At 52.2% G+C, this 20,028-nt stretch overlaps 1 protein-coding gene across 25 annotated transcripts in view; it reads left to right on the top strand.

Annotated features, from left to right (window-relative positions):
* Positions 1 to 13,565, top strand: part of BIN1 (bridging integrator 1) — a 54,376-nt gene extending 40,811 nt beyond the window's left edge. For 4 of the 25 annotated variants that reach the window (XM_045825870.1, XM_045825876.1, XM_045825879.1 and 1 more), the window contains 10 exons: positions 1,291 to 1,362; positions 3,067 to 3,214; positions 4,591 to 4,719; positions 7,625 to 7,732; positions 8,243 to 8,266; positions 9,203 to 9,310; positions 10,114 to 10,203; positions 10,454 to 10,564; positions 10,868 to 10,969; positions 12,932 to 13,565. In XM_045825870.1, the coding sequence (XP_045681826.1) occupies positions 1,291 to 1,362; positions 3,067 to 3,214; positions 4,591 to 4,719; positions 7,625 to 7,732; positions 8,243 to 8,266; positions 9,203 to 9,310; positions 10,114 to 10,203; positions 10,454 to 10,564; positions 10,868 to 10,969; positions 12,932 to 13,039 (1,000 nt within the window). In that variant the 3' untranslated portion in view covers positions 13,040 to 13,565. Of the gene's footprint in view, positions 1 to 1,290; positions 1,363 to 3,066; positions 3,215 to 4,590; positions 4,720 to 7,624; positions 7,733 to 8,242; positions 8,267 to 9,202; positions 9,311 to 10,113; positions 10,204 to 10,453; positions 10,565 to 10,867; positions 10,970 to 11,847; positions 11,941 to 12,931 lie in introns of those variants that run through there. The other 21 variants (XM_045825875.1, XM_045825878.1, XM_045825885.1 and 18 more) reach the window with 17 other exon arrangements.
* The last annotated feature ends 6,463 nt before the right edge of the window (positions 13,566 to 20,028 follow it).

Below are 20,028 nucleotides of genomic sequence, written 5' to 3'. Positions count from 1 at the left end.
GGGCTTCTGTTGCTTGCTGCTCTTGCAAGGCTGGCACAAATCTTCTTGGGGTCTCACGGGTTTGGCCTTCCTGTGCTCAGAGGAGCAGGTGAGGCCACTGCCATTCCCTGTGTCTCCCATCAGGGGAGGAGCACTCCTCAGCAGTCTGCACGGCATCTGAATCTCACTTCCTGTGGAGCAGAACAGCCAGGGTGCCTGTGTAGGTTTGGGAGAGGGTAAGGGGGAACTGAGTGATTCACAGGTATGGAGCCTTCTTGAAAGTGAGTAGTCCTCTTAGATCAGGGGCGGCACAGTCTTTTCTTTCTTGTGCTCCCAGGAAGCCCAAGTCCCAGGATGGTGGCATTCTGTATACCTGCAAGGGTATCCTTGTTCCTGCCATTAGCCCAGCCCTGGTCACCTCCTACCTTGCTGCCTCTGAGAAGACACCTGTTTCCTGAGGGGCAAGGAAGAGGCAGGAGACGAAAGGTCTTGCCCTTTGTCTTTGCCCTTCCTGATGGGAAATTATAACGAATCTGGGATTTCCCTTCCTTTCTGGCCACTGTAGCACAATGCGGAGAGCGCAGGGACCCTCACTTTCCTTGTCTATAAAATGGGGTGGTTGTTTCTGCTTCTTGGGGTGATTGGGGTGTTATGTAGGACTAAGGAAGCATTCAGTGAATATCATTACCCCTCTTCTCCCCTGAAAATAAAATATATGTGAGACACAGGGGTCCAGAGAGTGCCCTGGACTGAGGAGTGCTGGGGGTGGAGTGGAATAAAGGCCAAAGGTGATTTCTCAGGTCTCTGGAAGGAGGACCTGCCACCCCTTGTGCTGTACTGCCTGGCTTGACCGAGGTCACGGTGGAAGTGTCCAGGTTGGGGGTGAGGGCAGGGGTAAGTGGTTGTCATCCTGGGCAGTCCTGCCCTCAGTCAGCCATTCTGTGGCAAAGGGGCTAGTCATTCTGAGGAAAGGAGAGGGATGTGAGGTCTTGTGAGCCTTCCTTATACCGAAGGAGGCCTGTTTGCCTCCTCTTCCAGGGCCTCATGAGGCTAGCTGACCCCATTCTTTCCTCGTCCCATTCCTCTGGGCCTGGAGCTCCTGTGGGCCGGACCTTGGCAGCATGCCTAGGTCAGCGTTGCGGGTGCAGTGTTCAGGACTGGATGATGGTGGCCCAAGGGCAGTGTTGGGTCCTCTTCACAACCCCTGGGTGTTAGGGGAGACATTGCTTCTTTGCTCATCCCCTTTGTTGGGGTTGCTGATGGGGGATGGTGACAGGCCAGCCCCTCACCACACATTTCCCCCAAATGAAGACCTCCACGTCCTGTCCGTCCCCACAGAAAGAAAACTAAACTGTTCTCCCGACTGCGCAGAAAGAAGAACAGGTACTGGCAGTGAGTGCTGCATTTTGGAGGCACCCCAGGCCAGCGTCCTGGCTGGTGGCCCCTGTGCATGCGCCTCATGCCCTTCTCTGAGGGTGCCACTAACCCCTAACCTGCCTTCCTGTGTGTGGTGCTGCCCACAGGGTTGGGGCTGTGTGGTGTCGTGTGTAGCTGTGGGCAAGGCAGAGGGGTCATGGGGAGAATGGCAGGCTGACAGCCTGGGCTCAGTTTAGCCCCTGCCTTTGCAGAACCATGTGTGCCAGCTGTGGCTGGACTCAGAGCGTTAGCAGGTGGACTGTGTCACTGGGAAGGAGGCCTGGGCAGTGAGGGAGGGCTGTGCAGTGCAGTGGTGGTTCTGAAGGGGTGTGTGCCTGTATGCTGTCCTTATATATTTTCTTTTTTCCTTCCTTCCTTCCTTCCTTCCTTCCTTCCTTCCTTCCTTCCTTCCTTTTTTAATGATGCTATGTATTTATTTTTTGATTTACTTCTTTTGCATTTTTTCTATTACTATTTAGTCCCCTTTTACCCCCCTCCCCCTATGTATATTCTTCAAGGAGGCAAATACATCCCATGAAATGCAAATTTAATAAAGATGGGGCAATATCGGCAATGTCTCTCACACATCTCTTCTGCTGTCTAAGTCTCCCTCCCCCAGGTGATTGGTTACTGTCCTGTCCAGCACAGTGGCCACTCACCTCATGTGGCTGGCCAGCATTTGGAATATGGCCACTGTAACTGAGGAGCTGAATTTTTAATGTAATTTAATTTAAATATAAATGTAAACACCGCCTATGGCTTGTGGCTAGTCTCAGTCAGTACTGTCCTGGAATTTATGTGAGTACAAACATAGGAGGTGGTTATTTTCTGCCCCCTTTACATCCAAGTGGAGGTTTATGCACATTTGCCTAGTTTTCAGTACTGAACAATCTGGCTTACGGGCCTCGCCCTGTCATCCCAGCTGCTCTGCAATAGGCATTGCCTCCTGTTCACCCACCTGCCACGCTTCTGAGTGGTCTTCCATGTTTTCCTGGAAGGGCCCGTTGTCTGTGGGAGCAGAAGTGAGGAGACAGTGATGGCATGGTGTGGCTGGGAGTGTGGTGTGGTTGGGAACGAGTATGGATGGGAGCTAAGCTGTGCTTGGCATTCTGGTGGGAGTGGGTAGACAGGCAGGGAGGCAATGAAAGGCCTTTGGGGTCAGGCTGAGTGGGAGGGGGCGGGTTGGGGGGGTGCTCAGCCTGCACAGCTGCTGTGTGGAGTGTGGGCTGAGGCTTACTTTGCCTCCAAGATGTTTGGCTTCCTCCTGCTGTGGGGAGCTTGGGCACTCCTCATGTGGGCCTGTTGTGGGGCTGCCGGGCTGCCTCTGGCGCAGACTCCTGGGGACCTGCCCCATCCCCTGGGGACCACGGTCCTCCAGTTCAGAGGTCCCCATGTGCTGTGCAGTCTCATTTTCACCAGTCCTCAGGCACACGGACATGCAGTTTCTCACGTGGGGACAACACATTTTCCTAGCCTGTGTGGATGCACATTATACTTAGTTTCACAGACATCTCTACATGCTCATACATATGCACATGTTTTCACGCACATGGACCCCAAGGCATCTGCACATGCACATGCTCCCTCACACGCACACCTGTGGATTAGCACACTTCCTTTCAGATGCTGGGATCTCCCTCCAGCGGGCTCCCTCTTGTTTTGCCTCCACAGTGACAACGCTTCTGCAAAAGGAAACAAGAGCCCTTCACCTCCGCCGGACAGTTCCCCTGCTGCCACCCCTGAGATCCGAGTCAACCATGATCCCGAACCAGCCAGTGCAGCCACCCCTGGGGCTGCCCTCCCCAAGTCCCCATCTCAGGTATCTCAGTGGCCTGTCCCCTTCCCTCCCTGCTCTTTTTCGTGCTTTGCTATTATGCCCCCTCTTTTCTAGTTCTCTTGTTTCCTTCCTGGGACTTGGTAGGTTTGGAGCTGGAGGCTTTGCCCAGAGAGGGCTAAGCCTGGTCTTGTTCTCCCTTGGGCCCTGCCTGGTCCAGGCTTACCTGAACGGCCTTGGCCCTTTCAGGGGCATCTGTGAACATTTCTTTCCTCCTCGTGTCCCCCTGCCCTGCGGCAGTGTCCGCCCTTTCTCTTCCCTCCCTGGATTTTGGGTGGCTTGACTTCCTCCATCTTCTTTTCCAATTGAGACACAGGTCCTTGGAAGTGGCTGCCTCCCCTGTGCTCACTTTTTCTCTCCTCTGTGGGGTCATGCAGGTCCTTTAGAGGGACAGCAAGAGAAAGGACTCAGAAGGGTTATGTGAGGTGGGTAGGGGGATAGGCTTGTGTTTCTGGTCTGGCTCCTGCTGGAGAAGCCTGGCCTCTGCCCCCAACAGGTTTCTTCGGGTTTCCGCAGTGTCCCCAGGAGCTGGAAGGGGAGGGAAGAGGTGCAATGTTCACGGGCAGACCTCACTGAGCCGTGTTAGACTGTACAGCAGCTCTGTAGGGTTTATGCCATCACCCCTTTAAACAACTGATTAGGACAAAGATATTATTAGTGATAAGAACCTACACTTGAATAGCACTTACTTTGGGTTGGACACTGTGCCAGCACTTTCCATAGTTTTGTTAATTGAATCCTGACAATCGCCCTTTGAAGCAGATGCTGTTATCAGCGCAGCTTGACAAACGAAGAAGCCCAGCTCTGGGGTGTTGTGTGACTTGCCTGAGGCCCCCAAGTGGGCCGGTGTGTGACAGTCTTTCTTAGGCCTCCTCCGGGCTCTGGCTCTGTGCCGGCCCCTCAGGTGATGGCAGAGGCCGAGCTGGAGCTCCTTTCACAGACTGTGGAGAGAGCCCAGGTGTGCAGGAGAGTGGAGGCCTGAGAGAAGGCTGAGTGCGTGGGCTGTGTCTCCGCCACTGTTTCTCAGCCTTCTTATCAGGTGGTGAGCCCTCCTATGGCTAGTCCCTTTTTCTTCCCTCTTATTTCACCTCCTTCCCTCCTCCCTTCTTTCCCTTTCCTTTTCTACTTTCTCTCTGCACAGTGTTTCTGAACCTCCTGCCATGGGAGGGTGGCCATAGTCCTGGTGTTTATCTTGGGGAGCAGTGACTATTCTTGCTTCATTTTTCTCAGTTGCCTGGGTGGGGCCGTGGCCCAGGATGTGACTAACCATGGCTTTGTCTCTGTCTCCCCCCCTTTCCCACCTGACCTCCATGCTCTGCTGTGCCTCCCTGTGCTGTCCCTCACCCACTGTTGAACCGCAGCTCCGGAAAGGCCCACCAGTCCCTCCGCCTCCCAAACACACCCCATCAAAGGAGGTCAAGCAGGAGCAGATCCTCAGCCTATTTGATGACACCTTTGTCCCTGAGATCAGCGTGACCACCCCCTCCCAGGTCAGCCGCGGCTGCCGCGGCCCAGCTCCCCCACTCCTCTTGTTCTCTTGGGGTGTGCATGACCTTCCCTCCATTCCACACCCTATGCCTCTGGCTCAAGAGCCGGGAATCTGGCCAGAGAGCCTGGCCCTGAGCCACCTGCTCACTCATTCCTTCATCCTTTCATCCATCATCTCTCATTCACCTCTAAGCATGTATATGTCCAGATTCAGGGACATAGGTGAATGGTCATAGCAGAGATGGTCAGCTCAGCAGTGGCCTTGTGGTTCCATCAGTGCTATGGCTAAAAGGGGTGGGGAGCATGGAGGACCTGGGCTGGTCAGGGCAGGCTTCCTGGAGCAGGTAGCTGCAAGCTGAAACAGTGGCATGTGCTTAGGGCAGGACGGGTGAGAGATAGACTCAGGAACTTCTGGAGTTTAGTGTGCTCGTAAATGCCATAAGGAGGCACATAATGCCTATTCACACATGGACAAAAGGAGGGCCGGTCAGGGAAGGTTGCTGTGGTAGCGCTGGAGCGGGATGTGCACAGTGTGCTAACTGCTCCAAGCCTGGTACCCAGGCCTCCTCGTCAGGCCCTTTCCACGTGAGGCTTGGTTTTGTGTAGGCTACTAATACCAGGCTGTGGTGGGCTTGTGTTGGGCTGCTGCTGTGGGGTTGCCCTGCCTGGAAAGCTCTGGGCTCTGTCTCCTCAGTACAAGCTCGGAGGCCTGGAGGGAAGAGGCAGAGCTGGAAGGCATGAATGTGGAGGAAGAGGCAGATGAGATCTGACAGAGGTCTCTGCTAAGAGGGGTCTTGGGGCAAGTAGGCTTCCAGCCAGCCCCCAGGGAGGACTTTGGGTCAGAAGTAGGAACTTCCAGTAGAGGGTGCTAGGTGGGTACAGGATTCTGCCCTGGCTCAGGAGCCCAGGAGGTGTGGGAGCCCCTGTCTGTAGAAGGTGGCTGAGTCTGGCCCAGGGGCACTCCTGGAGCATTGCAAAAAACAGGTGGTCAGACCTCCAGGGCAGCGTGCTGCTGGGATGCTTGCAGCTGGAGCTTGCCTCTGCCCTGGTGACCTGAGCACTAGTGAACCCTGACTGGGGAGAGGTGCTGGTATTTACCTACATGACCTTGTTCAGTTTTCAACCACCCTCAGTGAGGGGGTTGTCTCCATGTAACAGGTGAGCCTATGGGCCTGACCGGTAGCCTGACCAGACTGCCTGTCCCAAGCGTGTCCATCTCCACATTCACCGCACATTGGCCTCACTGCCTTTCCACTCACTGCAGGGAACTGGGTGTCTGCCCAGTGGGGATGGGGAATGTACACTGGGTGCTGTTGCCTGGGGCTGGGGTGGGCTTGTCCTCATCCATGAAACTGTGCTGACAGGGCTGCTCTCCTGGCTTGTGGTAAGTAGCCTGTGTCCCTGTGACAAAGACAGTCCTGGTCTTGCATGGTGGGGATGGTGGCCATCTGTCCTTTGACCTGGTTACCGTGTCCCCTTGCAGTATGAGGGGGCAGCTGTCTGGGCTTGACTGACTTCTGAGAAGGTGGGTGGTGGGGCTACTTGGGGGAGAGAGATGCTAGGAGGGCACCCAGTGGCTGTGCACCTAGGGTGTCCTGAGCATATATTTCCATAGAGACAAAGGGTTATGGGGACAGAGCAGTGATGTCTCTCCCCCAGAATCATCAAACAGTTTGACCTAAAGAAAAAGTCAGTGGTTGAGATGAGCTTGGGACAGGGCCTCTGGGACCGGGGCCTTCTGTCCAGGAAGAGTCCATGTGGTCTGGGCTCACTAGGCTCTGTGTCTTGGCACCAAATGTTCATTCTTGGGCCTGAGGGCTTTGGCTCTGTCCCAGCAGGCCATACCTCAGCTGTGCAAGCCCCTCCCCACACTTCCGGGTCTTTATGGGGGCCCTCAGAGGGACAAGGGCTAGAGGGTGCTCCCTATCAGTGCTGAGTGCCTATCAAGAGCAAGTGGAGCTGGGCTGGAGAGGGCTTCTGAGGCCTGTGGCCCTCCCAGAAGTGTATGAGGGTGGGGGAGGAGGACCTGGGCTGAGCCAGTTTCTTTCCTGACCCAGAAAGGGAGACCCTTCATACCAGATGGAGGCCACTTGGCCCAGGAGGGCAGCATGTCGTCTGTGCTGTGGTGTTGAGCTGGCTGTCCTCTGCAGGTGGCTTTTGGAAAGACCCTTTCCTCCCACGATTGTGAGGCCCAGCTTACAGTGTGGTTGGTTCTCCCAGTGTGATCAGGGCCACTATGTCCCAGCCTTCTAGGGCTGTGCTTATCACATGAACATTCGTGAGCTGTACCCAGACCCACTGAATGGTATTCTCAGGGCGGTTGGGGCAGGATCTTTAATTTAATTAGACACAAATATCACAGGTGTTGGGGACCCCACCTTAATCATTGGACTTCTAGGCAGAGTGATTGGCTCGGCTCAGCCCTGCCCTTGCTTCCTGGAGCTGGCTAGTGGTTGGGTGTCTTCACAGGGTGGCCTGTCCATATGGGGCATCGAGGGGAGACTGAAGCCTTTCCCAGGGGCCCTATAGGTCAGGGGTACCAAGTGTGGTCTTGTCCAGCCTGGTCTATAGCCTGTGCTGCTTCTAGGGGGGTATGAAATCTTGGGACTTGGTGGTGCAGGGAGATGAGAGGCACAGGTGCTTCTGTCAGCCTGCAGGGTGAAGACCAACGAGAGGGGGTGGGGCTTGGCATTGGTCTGGCAAGTAGTTGGCCTGTTCCCAGTGACTGAGGTGGGTGCCAGGCTTGTGCGGGTAGGAATGTGTGCCGGGGTCTGGCATGGAGAGTGCTGCTTTGTGTGTGAGGTGGACATCATGTCCCTGATTGTGGGCGCCTGCTGTGTGTGTCTGTGTTGAGTGCTTTCTTCTTGTCACTAATTGCCTTCCTCCTCTGCTGCTGCTGCTGCCAAGTTTGAGACCCTGGGGCCTTTCTCGGAGCAGGCCAGTCTGCTGGACCTGGACTTTGACCCCATCCTGCCTGTGGCGAGCCCTGTGAAGGCGGCCACACCCTCTGGTCAGGTTGGTTTGAGTCCACCACCACCCGTGGGCCCATTGGCCTCTAGGCTACCAGGCCCTGGGCTCATGCTTGCCCACTAAGCCCTGTGGGACCATGTAGGCCTGGGCCTTTAATGACCTTCTCCCACTCACACTCTGGTCCCTGGCCCTTGTCACCTCTCTGGTCCTGATTATGGGGGAAGGGAAGATAGCAGACAGAGGCTGGTGAGAGGACCCTCGGGAGGAGAGTCAGCTGAACACTCACCTGGCAGTATACCATCCATCCCAGCACCCTGTGCCTCCCCTGGGAGCAGCCCTGTGTTGAGCACTCCCTGGCCTGGTGTTGTAGCCCCTGAGACGTGTCCAGGACTCAGCTGTCTGGGGCCTGCAGAGCCTGGCTCAGGGCTGGCCTATGCCTGTTGGCTCACCCTGGATGGGTGCAGGGGTGGGGGAAGGTGGTCACTGGGGACTGCTTGCCTGAGCCTGTCTCTAACTTCTGTGCTAACTCTGTCCTTGTCCCTGTGCTGTGCTCAGCCGATCCCCTGGGACCTCTGGGAGGTAAGCCATGTTTGCTCTGTGCCTGTCCCCAGGGGTGGGGTGGGCGGGGGTGCTGTTCCTTCACATGTGCTGGGCCCACTTACCTATTCTTTCATCTAGCCTGTTCACAGGTGCACAGGTGGCTGTTCTGCTGCTTCCTTCTGGGGAAGCACCATGCCTCCATCTGGGCCCTATGGAAACAGGGCTTCTTGGTGTAGCCTAAGAAGGGGGTCCTTCTTGGTGTGGCCCAGTTGTCAGGACCTGTGAGTGGCCCAGACAGTGACTAGCTGGTCACCCAAAATGGACATGGTGTACTCCTGCTGGGCTGAGGCTTAGAGGTGGAGAGCCCTGGTGTGGAGGGTACTTGCTCTTGAGGAGTTTTCTATCCACAGGGGCCACGTAGGGCAGTGGCATCAAGGGGCTGTTGGAACAGAGAAGGAGGGGAGGGAAGGCAAACTGAGATTAGGTGCCCTTATGTGAGCAGGGCCTGCTGGGCATGTGGTGTCAGAACCTAGTGGCTCTGACATAGAGGGTCAGGGAGGGCATGGGACCTGCCCTGCAGGAGCAGGGACTGGGGTGACAGTGCTGGTAGCCAGGCTCCTGGCCACTTGGTAAGCTCCATAATAGGGTTACACTTTGGAGGAGGCCTGGTGGGAGCTGGCAGAGCCATTTGAATGAGCAGATTTCAGTGGGTGCTAAAAGTATGTTGGTGCATTCATACACCTTCCTGTTTCTTGGCAGTGGTAGGAGCAAGACATTGGAAGTAGGTGTCCTTTCTGAGGGTCTGCATCTGTTCCCCACTGGGCTCTGGCCAGGTGGCCTGCCACAGGCACTACTCTCCCTTCTGACTACACTGGTGGCTCATTGCATTCATGTCTTCTGTCTCGTGCCCTGCCCAATACCTTCTCCCCCTGCCTCCTACCTACCCACCCTGTTCTCCCTGGTGGCCATCACCAGCCCACAGAGAGTCCAGCTGGCAGCTTACCTTCCAGGGAGCCTAGTGCTGCCGAGGGCACCTTTGCTGTGGCCTGGCCCAACCAGATGGCAGAGCCGGGCCCTGCCCAAGTAAGTGCCCACCTACCAGCCCCCTATCTGTTCCTAGTATCTGGGGGTGTAGCATGGAAGATGAGCCCAGAGAAGGGGCACAGGATGGACAAGGCCACAATGAGACTGAGGCTGAGGCAAGGGCCATGAGCCAGGTGCCTCAGAATGGGGCTTGTCATTTGTGTTAGGGGTGGCTGGAGTCAGATTAGCCCTTCTTCCCTTACCACCCTCACCCCAACCTCCTGGTTGAGGCCTTTCACAGTGGGAGGGAGGAACATTTTGAGCACCCACTGGTTTGTGGTGGGAACTTTTCAGAATTTTCTCATTTAACCTTCTCCTTACACTAGATGTCTCCTCCTTTTACAGAGCTAGGGAGGTTGAGAGATTGCTCCCAGAGCTGGAAGTGACCAAGTTTGAGTGTTGGTCTTGGGCAGCCTGATTGCATTCAGGTAGCATCCACTTGGTCTTGTCCAGGTTTCCAGACTGTGCTTCATCCTCTCCTGGGAGAAGCCTATGTGGGCAGGTAGGCAAGGCAGGTTCAAGGAAGCTGAGGCTAGGCCAGACCTTGTGCCCACGAGCGGTGCTTGTGAGGGAGGGTCAGGGGTGACGCCCTGGGACCTGTGCTATCTTGTGCCTGTCAGCACCTTCTCCAGCTGTTCCCCAAGCCCAGGGCCTCGTCTTCCCTCCAGGGGCTCTCTGTACAGTGCAGAGACACCGGCCAACTCTGGACACCCCTTGGGTGCTTCCCTCAGTGGCCCTGTTCTTTGTCCTGGTGGCGGTGCCCCCACCCTGCGTTTGACCCCATGCGGGCATTTATGTTGCAGCCAGCAGAAGCCTCAGAGGTAGCAGGTGGGACCCAACCTGCAGCTGGAGCCCAGGAGCCTGGGGAGTCGGCAGCGAGTGAAGCAGCCTCTGTAAGACTCAGGGACCAGGGCTCTGTCTTTCTTCCCTGCTGTCTGTCTGTCAGCCTGCCTGCCTGTGCCTCCTAGCTCTGTGTCTTGCCTGTTCTCTTTGCTTGGTCCAGGTTGTAGTTACTGTCAAGACTGGAGGCAGGCTGGGCTGGCATCAGGCTCAGATACCCCCTTCCCCTGCCAAACAACCCCTGCTCCCTGAGACTTCCTCCTGCTCAGGCTGACCTGTGCTCTTCCCCCAAACCCTGCCCAGAACTCTCTGCCTGCTGTTGTGGTGGAGACCTTCTCAGCAGCTGTGAATGGCACTGTGGAAGGAGGCGATGGGACTGTGCGTTTGGACCTGCCCCCAGGGTTCATGTTCAAGGTGAGGCCAGGCTACGGACCCCACAGCTCCACTGTCTGACAGTGTCCTGGGGGTGGGATCACCCCATTTATAGCTGAGAACACTGAGCCCTGGAGACTGTGTAGGTGGTCCAAAGTTGTCCTGCTCGTACAACCCTGCTACCCAATCAGAGGGGTGGTATCTGGTTTCCTGAGGTTCACATACTCCTGGTCACTGTTGCACACCACACCGGAGCCACCACAAGGCTTGGTGCACTATACAGGGTTGCAGGTGGGACTAAGGGCCTGAGAGGGGAGGATGTCCAGCTCTCCCCAACCTCTGCAGGTGCAGGCCCAGCATGACTACACAGCCACTGACACAGATGAGCTGCAGCTCAAGGCTGGGGACGTGGTGCTGGTGATCCCCTTCCAGAACCCTGAAGAGCAGGTGAGGCTGGTATGGGGCTAGGCTGGCTGCAGGGCGGCTGGGCAGCACAAGACTTCTTTCCTCCCCTCCTCTCCTGTCTTTTTCTCTCATCATTCATTATTCCCCACCCTTTCTACTTTCATTCTATCCTTTCCCTCTGCCTTTTGGCTGGCTTATCTCCCATGTTGTCATATTCCCCCCTCTGCTGCTGTCTCCCTGACTGTCTCTTCTTTCTTTCCTCACTTTCTTCCTCGAAGTTTGTCTGCTTCCTTCTTTAATCAGGCTCTGTCCACCTTCTCCCAGCTTTGCACATATTTCTCCACTTTTCCCTGCCCTGCCCTGAGTTCTCCCTCCTTCCAGGGCAGGGTCCCTGGCTGTCCCTCCATGAATTCTCCTGCCCTGCTTACTGCTACTTAAGGTGCTTGCTCCGTGTATTCATATTGGGCTCCTGTAATCCCGCATGCTATCCCCTCCAGGCTGGCCTTGTGCCCGTCCACATAGGACCCACAGGGACAGTGTGTGGTCTCTAGCAGTGTATGACCCCTGAGTATCCCAGCTGTTTCTCACCCCAAATGTCTTCCAGAAACTTCTCTTCCTGCTATGGCTTCTGCATGTTAGTTTTTTTAGTCAGAGTGGGCTCCCTCATGGCCTGGACCCGGCCAGGTGAGGCAGAACTTTCTCCTAGGTTGGGATGGGCTGCTTTGTGCATGTAGATGTGGCTCCTTAGCAGTAATCTTACAGTGTGGTGTCGGTGAGCCTTTGCAGGGTACCAGTGGTGGTGTGGGGTGCCCACCTTGATATCTAGGTGACATTAACAGTGTGTAAAAGGCCTAGTTAGACTGACCTATTTAGTTTTCAATATGTCCATGTGGTTTAGTTGTCAGGCTGGCTGAAGGTAGGAGGAAGGCTGGGTATGGGATGAGGCCAACCTGGGTGGGGGTCCTGGGCTGGGCTTTAGGGCACCAGGTACTTACTGAAGCCACACTGGGCTGGGAGATTTGTGCAACAAGGATTTCCTGGGCCTGCTGAATCAGCCAATTCTCCTAAACCTCGGGTCTCCACTGATCTCCATCGTGGGCTAGGCCTGGGCTGGGCATGGTTTTCAGAAGCAGAATCCTGGCCCCTGGCCCATAGCCGAAGTCAGCTAGGGCAGATGAAACAGCAAAAACATAGGTGGGTAGCAGTTGCAGCCCAGCTGAAGGGACAGTGATGTCCTCAGCCACAGGCCAGGTCAGTGGCTCCTGCAGGTCTAGGGTCAGGGTCAGGAGCCTGGGAAGTTGTAATCCCTGGGAGGGGCAGGGTTAGGGCAAAGGCCCCTTTGGAGGGCTTGGTGGGGTGTCTCCAGAAGCTTTTTTTAAAAAGATTTTATTTATTTATTTTTAGAGAGGGAAGGGAGGGGAGGAGAGAGAGAGAGAGGGAGAGAGAGAGACATCAATGTGCGGTTGCTGGGGGCCGTGGCCTGCAACCCAGTCATGTGCCCTGACTGGGAATCGAACCTGCGATGTTTTGGTTCACAGCCCGTGCTGAATCCACTGAGCTACACCAGCCAGGGCTACTCCAGACGCTTTTCATACTCAACAGAACTTTCTGGAATTGTCTGTATAAGTCTGGAAGGACAGCTGATGTCCTCAGTGAAGTGTCCTCTGTGGGCATCTGACATTGAGGATCTCCTTGGCTGGGATTGAGGGGTTGTTCAGACATGTTCAGACCAGTGCAGCCATCAGCCTGCCTTTCCAGAGTGAAGAGGACTTGCCAAATGATGAATTCAATGCACCTGCTGAAGGGCAGATAGCTTCTGGGGCAGTTAGGTTTGGGTCTGGGGAGATTACCATGGAATGCTGCCTGGAGGAGGTGTTCTTTAAGAGGCAGTGTGACAAGCTAGAGGAGGGAACATTTTTCCCAGCAGATCCTCAGTGGGACACATACTCTGTAGGGTCCAAGTACCCTCTTTCCCCATCCCTGGGTGCTCTGCTTCCCCTTCAGGATGAAGGCTGGCTCATGGGCGTGAAGGAGAGTGACTGGAACCAGCACAAGGACTTGGAAAAATGCCGGGGTGTCTTCCCTGAGAACTTCACGGAGCGGGTTCAGTGAGGGCAGCAGCTGGTAGAGCTCTCTGGGTGTGTGAAGAACATCTTTTCCCAAAAAATGTGTGTGTTTATTTTTGTTTATTTTTTTTCTTTAATTTTGGAAAGCAAAGGGAAATCAAGAGGAGAGACTAAGCCAAGAGGTGTTCTCCCAAAGATAAGGTTATTTTCCAAAGAGCCTGGTTTCGGCAGGTTTGGTAGAATCACCAGTGTTCCTGAAGCTGCTGTGTCCCCTAGTTGATTTCCTGGCTGCCCCTGCCAGCGCTCTTTGGGTGGCTGCTACTGCTAGTGCCCAGCTGAAGGGCAGGGCCTAGGAGCCTCAGAGCCACCGTGCTTGCCTGAAGCTTTCGGCTGAGCCATTTGGGCAAGGGTCCTCCGTTCCTGGCAGCTGCTGTGGTGGATCCAGGCTCTCCAGACACCTTGGGACCCAGACAGCCAGCTGGCCTTGCCCTGTCCTGCAGACCGTCTGTGTGCCGTTTGGAAATAAATCATAGTGTTCAAAACAAAATGAAACAAAAACACTGACAAAAGCACTCAGAAAATGTGTGTTTATTTTTCTCCATCCATTCCTGTTTCCTGTGCATTGTAGCTGATTACCTGTGGCTTTCCTGCAACTCAGGCCCTCCCCTCAGGCCCTCTCCCTGGGCGGTTTTAGTGGTGGTTGGATGGGAGGTGACAGGAACAGGTGTTAGCAAGGGAAGACCAAGAGCTTGAAGAAACAGCTGTGTGCTAAGAAGTCTGCAGGTGCTCCCTGAATCATGTGATTTAATATATGTGAGAACTTGGGGTCAGGTGCCAGGAATCTTTGTCACAGCTTAGGAAACAGGCCTGAGGACGTTTGATGGCTTGCAGGAGAGTGGTGGGATGGGTCTGAACCTGAGCAGCTGGTCCAAGCATATGGGAAAGGCCTGTGCCTGGTGTGCCAGGACCATCAAGCTTGGCCTCCCAACTGCTCCATCCAGGCTATCTGGGGCTGAGCATCAAGGTCAGCGTGTGACAGTGAACATAACCCATGTGCATCTGTTCCTCCATATTCCAGGAATAATGGTCATCTGACCTCCCTGCCACCACTGCCTCCATGTCCCAGAAACTGTTCCACCACAGGTTACATTACTAACAGTACGTGTCCTTCTTTAGCCATTTGGAGACTTGTGGCAGTGGGTGCACCTGGGTATAAGTTCAGTCTCCTGAATACTCACTCACTCGCTCATCATTTCCCATATAGGCATTGAGGTTACAGGAAATAAAATGTGTACCCCTGATGTGCTCACAGTTGGGAAAGCAGAGCAATTGAGACCACAGCAGGGGCTGTCATGGTAGTGTGCTCAAGGTTCTGTAGACAAAAAGCCACCACTCTGGCTTCACATGGGAGGAGGTGTCTGCTGGGCCTTTAGAGTTAGTGGGGGTCCCCAGGAAGTGACTGATGCAAGGAAGGCTCATTTTAGGCAGAGAGAAGCAGGTGAAAGAGTAGGCAAGTGGGGCCAAGAGGTTACAGTTAAGTTGTAGATGCCTGTGGGGGTTTGAGCTTCTGCTGAGGAGTCTGAAACTCAGAAAGAGGTAGAGACTGAGGCCAGGGAAAAGATGAAGGCACCTGGTGGAGGAGGGAGGAAGGAGAGGTTTTTGTGGCAGTGACTGCTGAGGAGCTGTGAAAGGCCTTATGAGAAGAACTCCCTCCTTCAGAAGTAGTGGTCCATGAGTCTGGACAGAATGGGATGGACAGTTGACCCAATCTTGGTTGTCTTGCTCTGGGGTCCCCAGGGCTTTCTGAGAGGACACAGGTAGGCTGCCCTCAGGCAGAAGAGCAAACCACTAATCAGAAGGGCCCTTTTCAGTGTAATTAAAAAAGATAATTAACAGTGAGCATGGGAGCTGCCTTCCTGGCAGCCACTGCTGGTGGAAGAAAGGGAGCTGAAATTTCCCCTCCCAATCAGCCCAGGTCAACGCCCAAAGGCAAAGATGAATGTTGAGACTTGCTAAAAGAAAGGCTTGGAATCCCACCGTGGACGAGGCTGTGTCCCCCAATCTGTCAACCTTAAGTGTTTAGCTCATGTCCCCAAAGTGCCCTGTCCTGTGGGAACTACCTGGGGTGATCAGGAAGGAGGCACAACTCTTCCCCCAGGAGATGACAAGCTCATGATGGGCCAAAATTTATACACAGAGATCATCCCAGAGGTAAGGCAATGGGATTTTTTGTTCTGGAAGCCTGTTCTTATTTCAATAGGTCTAGAGCAGGGGTGTCAAACTCATTTTCACCAGGGGCCATATTAGCCTCGAGGTTGCCTTTAAAGGGCCAAATGTAATTTCACCTCCTTAACAGTTAAGGAGTAGTTGCATTTATACAGTCCTAAAATTATTTTGGCCCTTTGAAAGCAACCATGAGGCTGACATGGCCCCCAGTGAAAATGAGTTTGACACCCCCTGGTCTAGAGGACATATAGTTTCTCTAGAGCAGAGTCATGGAATGGGCTGGGGAAGTGCTGGAAATTTATCCTTTTACTATGAGCTGGTAACCTTGAATCTATGGTTTGAGGTAGGTGTTTTCACCTAAGCTTTAGGTGGGTGTTCTAACTGCCCAACTTCCCCAAATGCCCATGGCACCACAGACCTAATGTCCTGTAGGCTGGGCTCATCAAACGTAGGGCAAGCCCTAGATGCTGCTGGATGCCCACCTAATACTCATCTGTTCCTTCTCCCTAACTGAACTCTGATTTTGTTCAAGTACCAGTGAATTCCACTAAAGTCACTCTGCCTTCCCTGTAGCGCTGGGTGGCTTTATGACACAGTCCTAGCCAGTGAGATGAGGGAGGGTATCATTTCCTAAATGAAAAGTCAAAGCCTTCTTAAGAGAAAGGGCCTTACCTCTTTCCGTGCCTGGAATGAAGGCCATAGGTGCAGCAGGCATCTGTGAACCTGAAGCTATAGGTATGAGGACAAAGCCACTTACTGAGGATGGTAGAGTGGCAGGACATCATCACAGTCATGTTCATTCCACCCCAATTACTGTCTCCTGACATTTTTTATGTGTGTGCAAAGTGTAAGCCCATCATATCTGTGGGGGGCCTCTTTTACTTTAAGTGTTCCTGATGTGTGCCCCAGTGTCTGTCACCAAGTCCCCTGACTGGCCTCATTTCCTCTTAGTTCAGGCCTGTTACCTTCTGCTGCACAAATGTGATAGTATCCTGGTAGACCTCATTACCTTCAATCCATCCCTGGAGTATACCATGGCTGCCAGGGTGGTTTTTCTAAAACTCACTTCTTACCCCCATTACTCCTGTGTTTAAATCCCTCAGTAGTTTCCATCTCCCGCACAAATCCAAACCCTTACCCAGACTCTGCAGGTTGCGGCCACTGACCATCTCTGTACTTGATTTTCCTCCACTCCCAGTTTTGAATTTCATGTCCCAGTAACATTGCTGAGCTACATGTCCTCTTCCCTCTGTCCATCTTTGCTATGCTGTGGCCAACTGTTCCTTCACTTGCTCATGTCCACTCCCTAGTAGGACTTGAGTGACCAGTCCCAGGGGTTGGCTACTTCTGAGCTTCCCTTCATCTGTCCATCTGCCACAGAGCAGTATTTAGGGGATTGAGCTGCCCACCCTTCCCTCCCCTGGCTGTAGGACCCAAGTCAGGATCCAGGTTCAGGGTGCTCGGAGAGTGCTGTGTTCCACTGTGCTCTACCACACTCTGCTCCATCCCTGCCATGTGGCCACCACTGCTTATTGCAGAGGCCACAGGGCATTGTTTACTAGAAAATGAAATAAATGAGTCATAATCCCATCACCCCACCCCAGTAAACTGTTTCATTTTTGCCTGTTTTGGGCTGTAGTTTTTAAAAACTCAAGGGCAGACTGCTATTTCTCCTGGCTGCATTTTACCCTGTTAGATTTAACCCAATAGCTGAGATTGTCAGCCCTCCACAGACTCTGAGTCAACTGTGGCAGACTTGTGTCTCAGCCTGTGGTCTAACAGGGCAAAGCCTGGTGCCCAGGTGACAGGCAGACAGAGGAACAGGAGAACAAATCTTGACTCTGCTCAGTATCTCCCCTCTGGGGGCACCTCCAACAGTCCATTTAGAGGACTCGATCCAAGCTTCCACATGGGTTTAAAAAAGAGGTGGTAACAGAATTGTTGAGTTCCACAAAGTCAACTCATGCCTGCATACATAGTCTCTTTTAAAATACTGGTTTCCCAGAGTTTGACCTCCCATCATTGTCCTGTCATCTACTAAACATTCTCTATTTTATTGGCAAGACCATGAGATCCCAAGGCAGAGATCACACTTTAAGATATGTGTCCATAATTTTTTGAGCCAACAGCTCATTCAAGTGAACATTTCACATCTGTCAGATTGGCTATCATCAATAAATCAACAAACGTGGTGAGTGTATGGAGAAAAGAGAGCCCTTTTGCACTGTTGGTGGGAATGCAGACTGGTGCAACTACTGTGGAAAGCAGTATGAAGTTACCTCAAAAAATTAAAAATGGACCTGTCTTATGACTCAGTGATCCTACTTCTGGGACTATATCCAAAGAAACTCAAAACACTAATTAAAAAGAACAAGCACCCCTATGTTCATTGCAGAGTTATTTACAACCGCCAATATATGGAAGCAGCCCAAGTGTACATCAGCACATGAGTGGATAAAACAACTATGGGACATTTACACAATGGAATACTACTTGATGATAAAAAAAGAAAATTTTACTTTTTGCAATAGTATGGATGGACCTGGAGAGTATTATGCTAAGTGAAATAAGCCAGTCAGAGAAAAACAAGTATCATATGATTTCACTTTTAAGTGGAATCTAATGAACAAACTGAACTAACAAGCAAAATAGAAACAGACTCAGATATCAGGATGACATCTATTGGTGGGAGGAGGTTAGCGGGTGAAGGGATTGAGCAAAAAGGAAAAAGGACTCATGGACATGGACAACAGTGTGGTGATTGCAGGGAGGAGGGCGGTATAAGGAAGTTAAATGGTAGTGGAAAAAATAAACAAAAATAAAAAAAAACGTAAAAAAGACTGACAGAGACCAGAGGGGAGAGGGCAGAGAATTTCAGGGGAAGGGGGGAAGGGTTTGAAGGAACTAGTATAAAGAACACATGGACAATAACAAGCAGCGGGGATGGAGATGGCAGGGAGGTAGGGGGGGTTGGGGTGGGGATAAAGGGCAAAAAACTACATGAACAACAATTAAAATAAAAAAAATATGTAAAAAATAGTGTGGGGTGTGTGTATCCTTATTCTCACATAGACTGAAGCTGCTCAGCATATTCTAGAATCTCTCTGGGAAGTGTCTTCAGGCCAGTAGCAAATGCACGCACTACGTGCTGACAGCTAATTACCTTCTGTTGGGAAAATTTGATCTTTATGTAATAGGAAGAAAAGTTATATTTGAAAAGTTGCCTATGATTTGAAGTAGGGGAAGCAAAAAAATTCTCTAACAGAGATGAAAGGTCAATTGTTGGGGGAAAAAAATACAAAAACCTGATTGATTATGTTTGATTCTGAAAGGTGGTCCCTCAGCTCCTGTCATAGTCTGAATGGGAGAAGTCAAAGAGATGAATAGTTCCGTATGATAAAGTCATTTTGCTTCTGCCTGTGGGAAGGTGAGAGGTGGATGTGAGGACCCCTGAAAGGGGAAGGGTAGAGAGAGAATGAAGAGTCTGGAGGGAGAGGGCCTGCGGAGATGGCAGTAAGCCCAGCCTGAAGAAGGACCAATGGGAGAAATATCCCTGCAGCAAACACCTAATGAGTTTGTAGGTCACTGAAGACTAACATTCAAGTTTCTAATTCTGTACTGGGTTGAAAATCTCACCTCTAATGTTAAATGCTTATTAGTGTTGCTTTGAGGAATTCAAGGAGAAGAGGCTGAATTTCACGTGGAAACTGACACAGGGTGAAAGGAGAGAGGGTTTGCTAGGAGCAAAAGGACAGAGTAGTGTATCAGAAAAATTCTATCTCCCTTAGAAGCCTCTGCCTAGCAAGGGTTGTAAGGATTGTAGGGCAGGAACCAAAAGTTTCAAAATAAGTAGGAAGGAACAGAGTCATTTTACCCTGGAGTAAAGGAAAGGGTGAATCCTGAAGGTACAGGACACAGGGCAATGACGAGGCAGAAGTCTGGGTTATGTTCAGGCACCTAGAGGAAGGTGCTGGGTTGGTTAGATCTGAACTCTGGCAACAGCATTGCTTTGTATATCTGTTACCCATCAAATAGTTGTGATAGCACAATCAATTCACAGTGTTGTTGCATGAGTTAAGAAATTTTCCAAAATATTTTTTAAAAGGTAAAATCATACATACATATGTACATACAAACCATACAACTAGAAAAGCAATACATCTCATTTAATTAACGAGAAACAGGCAGTTATACGAGAACTGGATTGACAGAGCTGTATAGTCTCTCCTGGACAAGATTCATGATCATTGCCTTGAGCAGGAATCATATGCCTCTCCGTCAGCCCACATTAGCTAACTCAGACTCTAAACCTGCAGAACATGCCAACCCCAGTCCAAGACATGCACCCACAGAAGTGGACAATCCCTGAGGTCACAGTAGGTGAGGCCCAGAATCCCATTCTTGGTTTAGGTTCTGTCATTTCCCCCTAATGTCATTTTCTGTTCCAGGATTCCACTACATTTACTTGTCATGTTTCTTGGTTTTGATGGCCCTGACAGTAGTATTGAGGGGTCAGGTATTTTTTACAATGTTCTTCACTTGGAGTTTGTTTAATAGTTTTCTCATACACTGGTGCATGTGTTTTGACGTTGAAAACCACAGAGATAAAGTGCCTTTTTATTTCAATGGATCAAGAGCACACACTCTCGATATGAATTTTGGCTGTTGATATTGTCAGGTTTCTCCACTGTAAAGTAACTCTTTTCCGGGTCTTCGGAAGCAAGTCATGATGTATAACCCACACTTAAGCAATGGGCAGCTATGCCCCACCTGTGTTCATTTTTATCAGAATGGTCTCATGGCATTTTA

This window comes from Phyllostomus hastatus, unplaced genomic scaffold (genome assembly GCF_019186645.2).
Source record: "Phyllostomus hastatus isolate PE091 unplaced genomic scaffold, TTU_PhHast_1.1 phas_scaffold_60, whole genome shotgun sequence".
Taxonomy (NCBI): Eukaryota; Metazoa; Chordata; class Mammalia; order Chiroptera; family Phyllostomidae; genus Phyllostomus; species Phyllostomus hastatus.
Note: the sequence above shows the minus strand (reverse complement) of the source record. Positions and strands in the feature narration are given on the sequence as shown.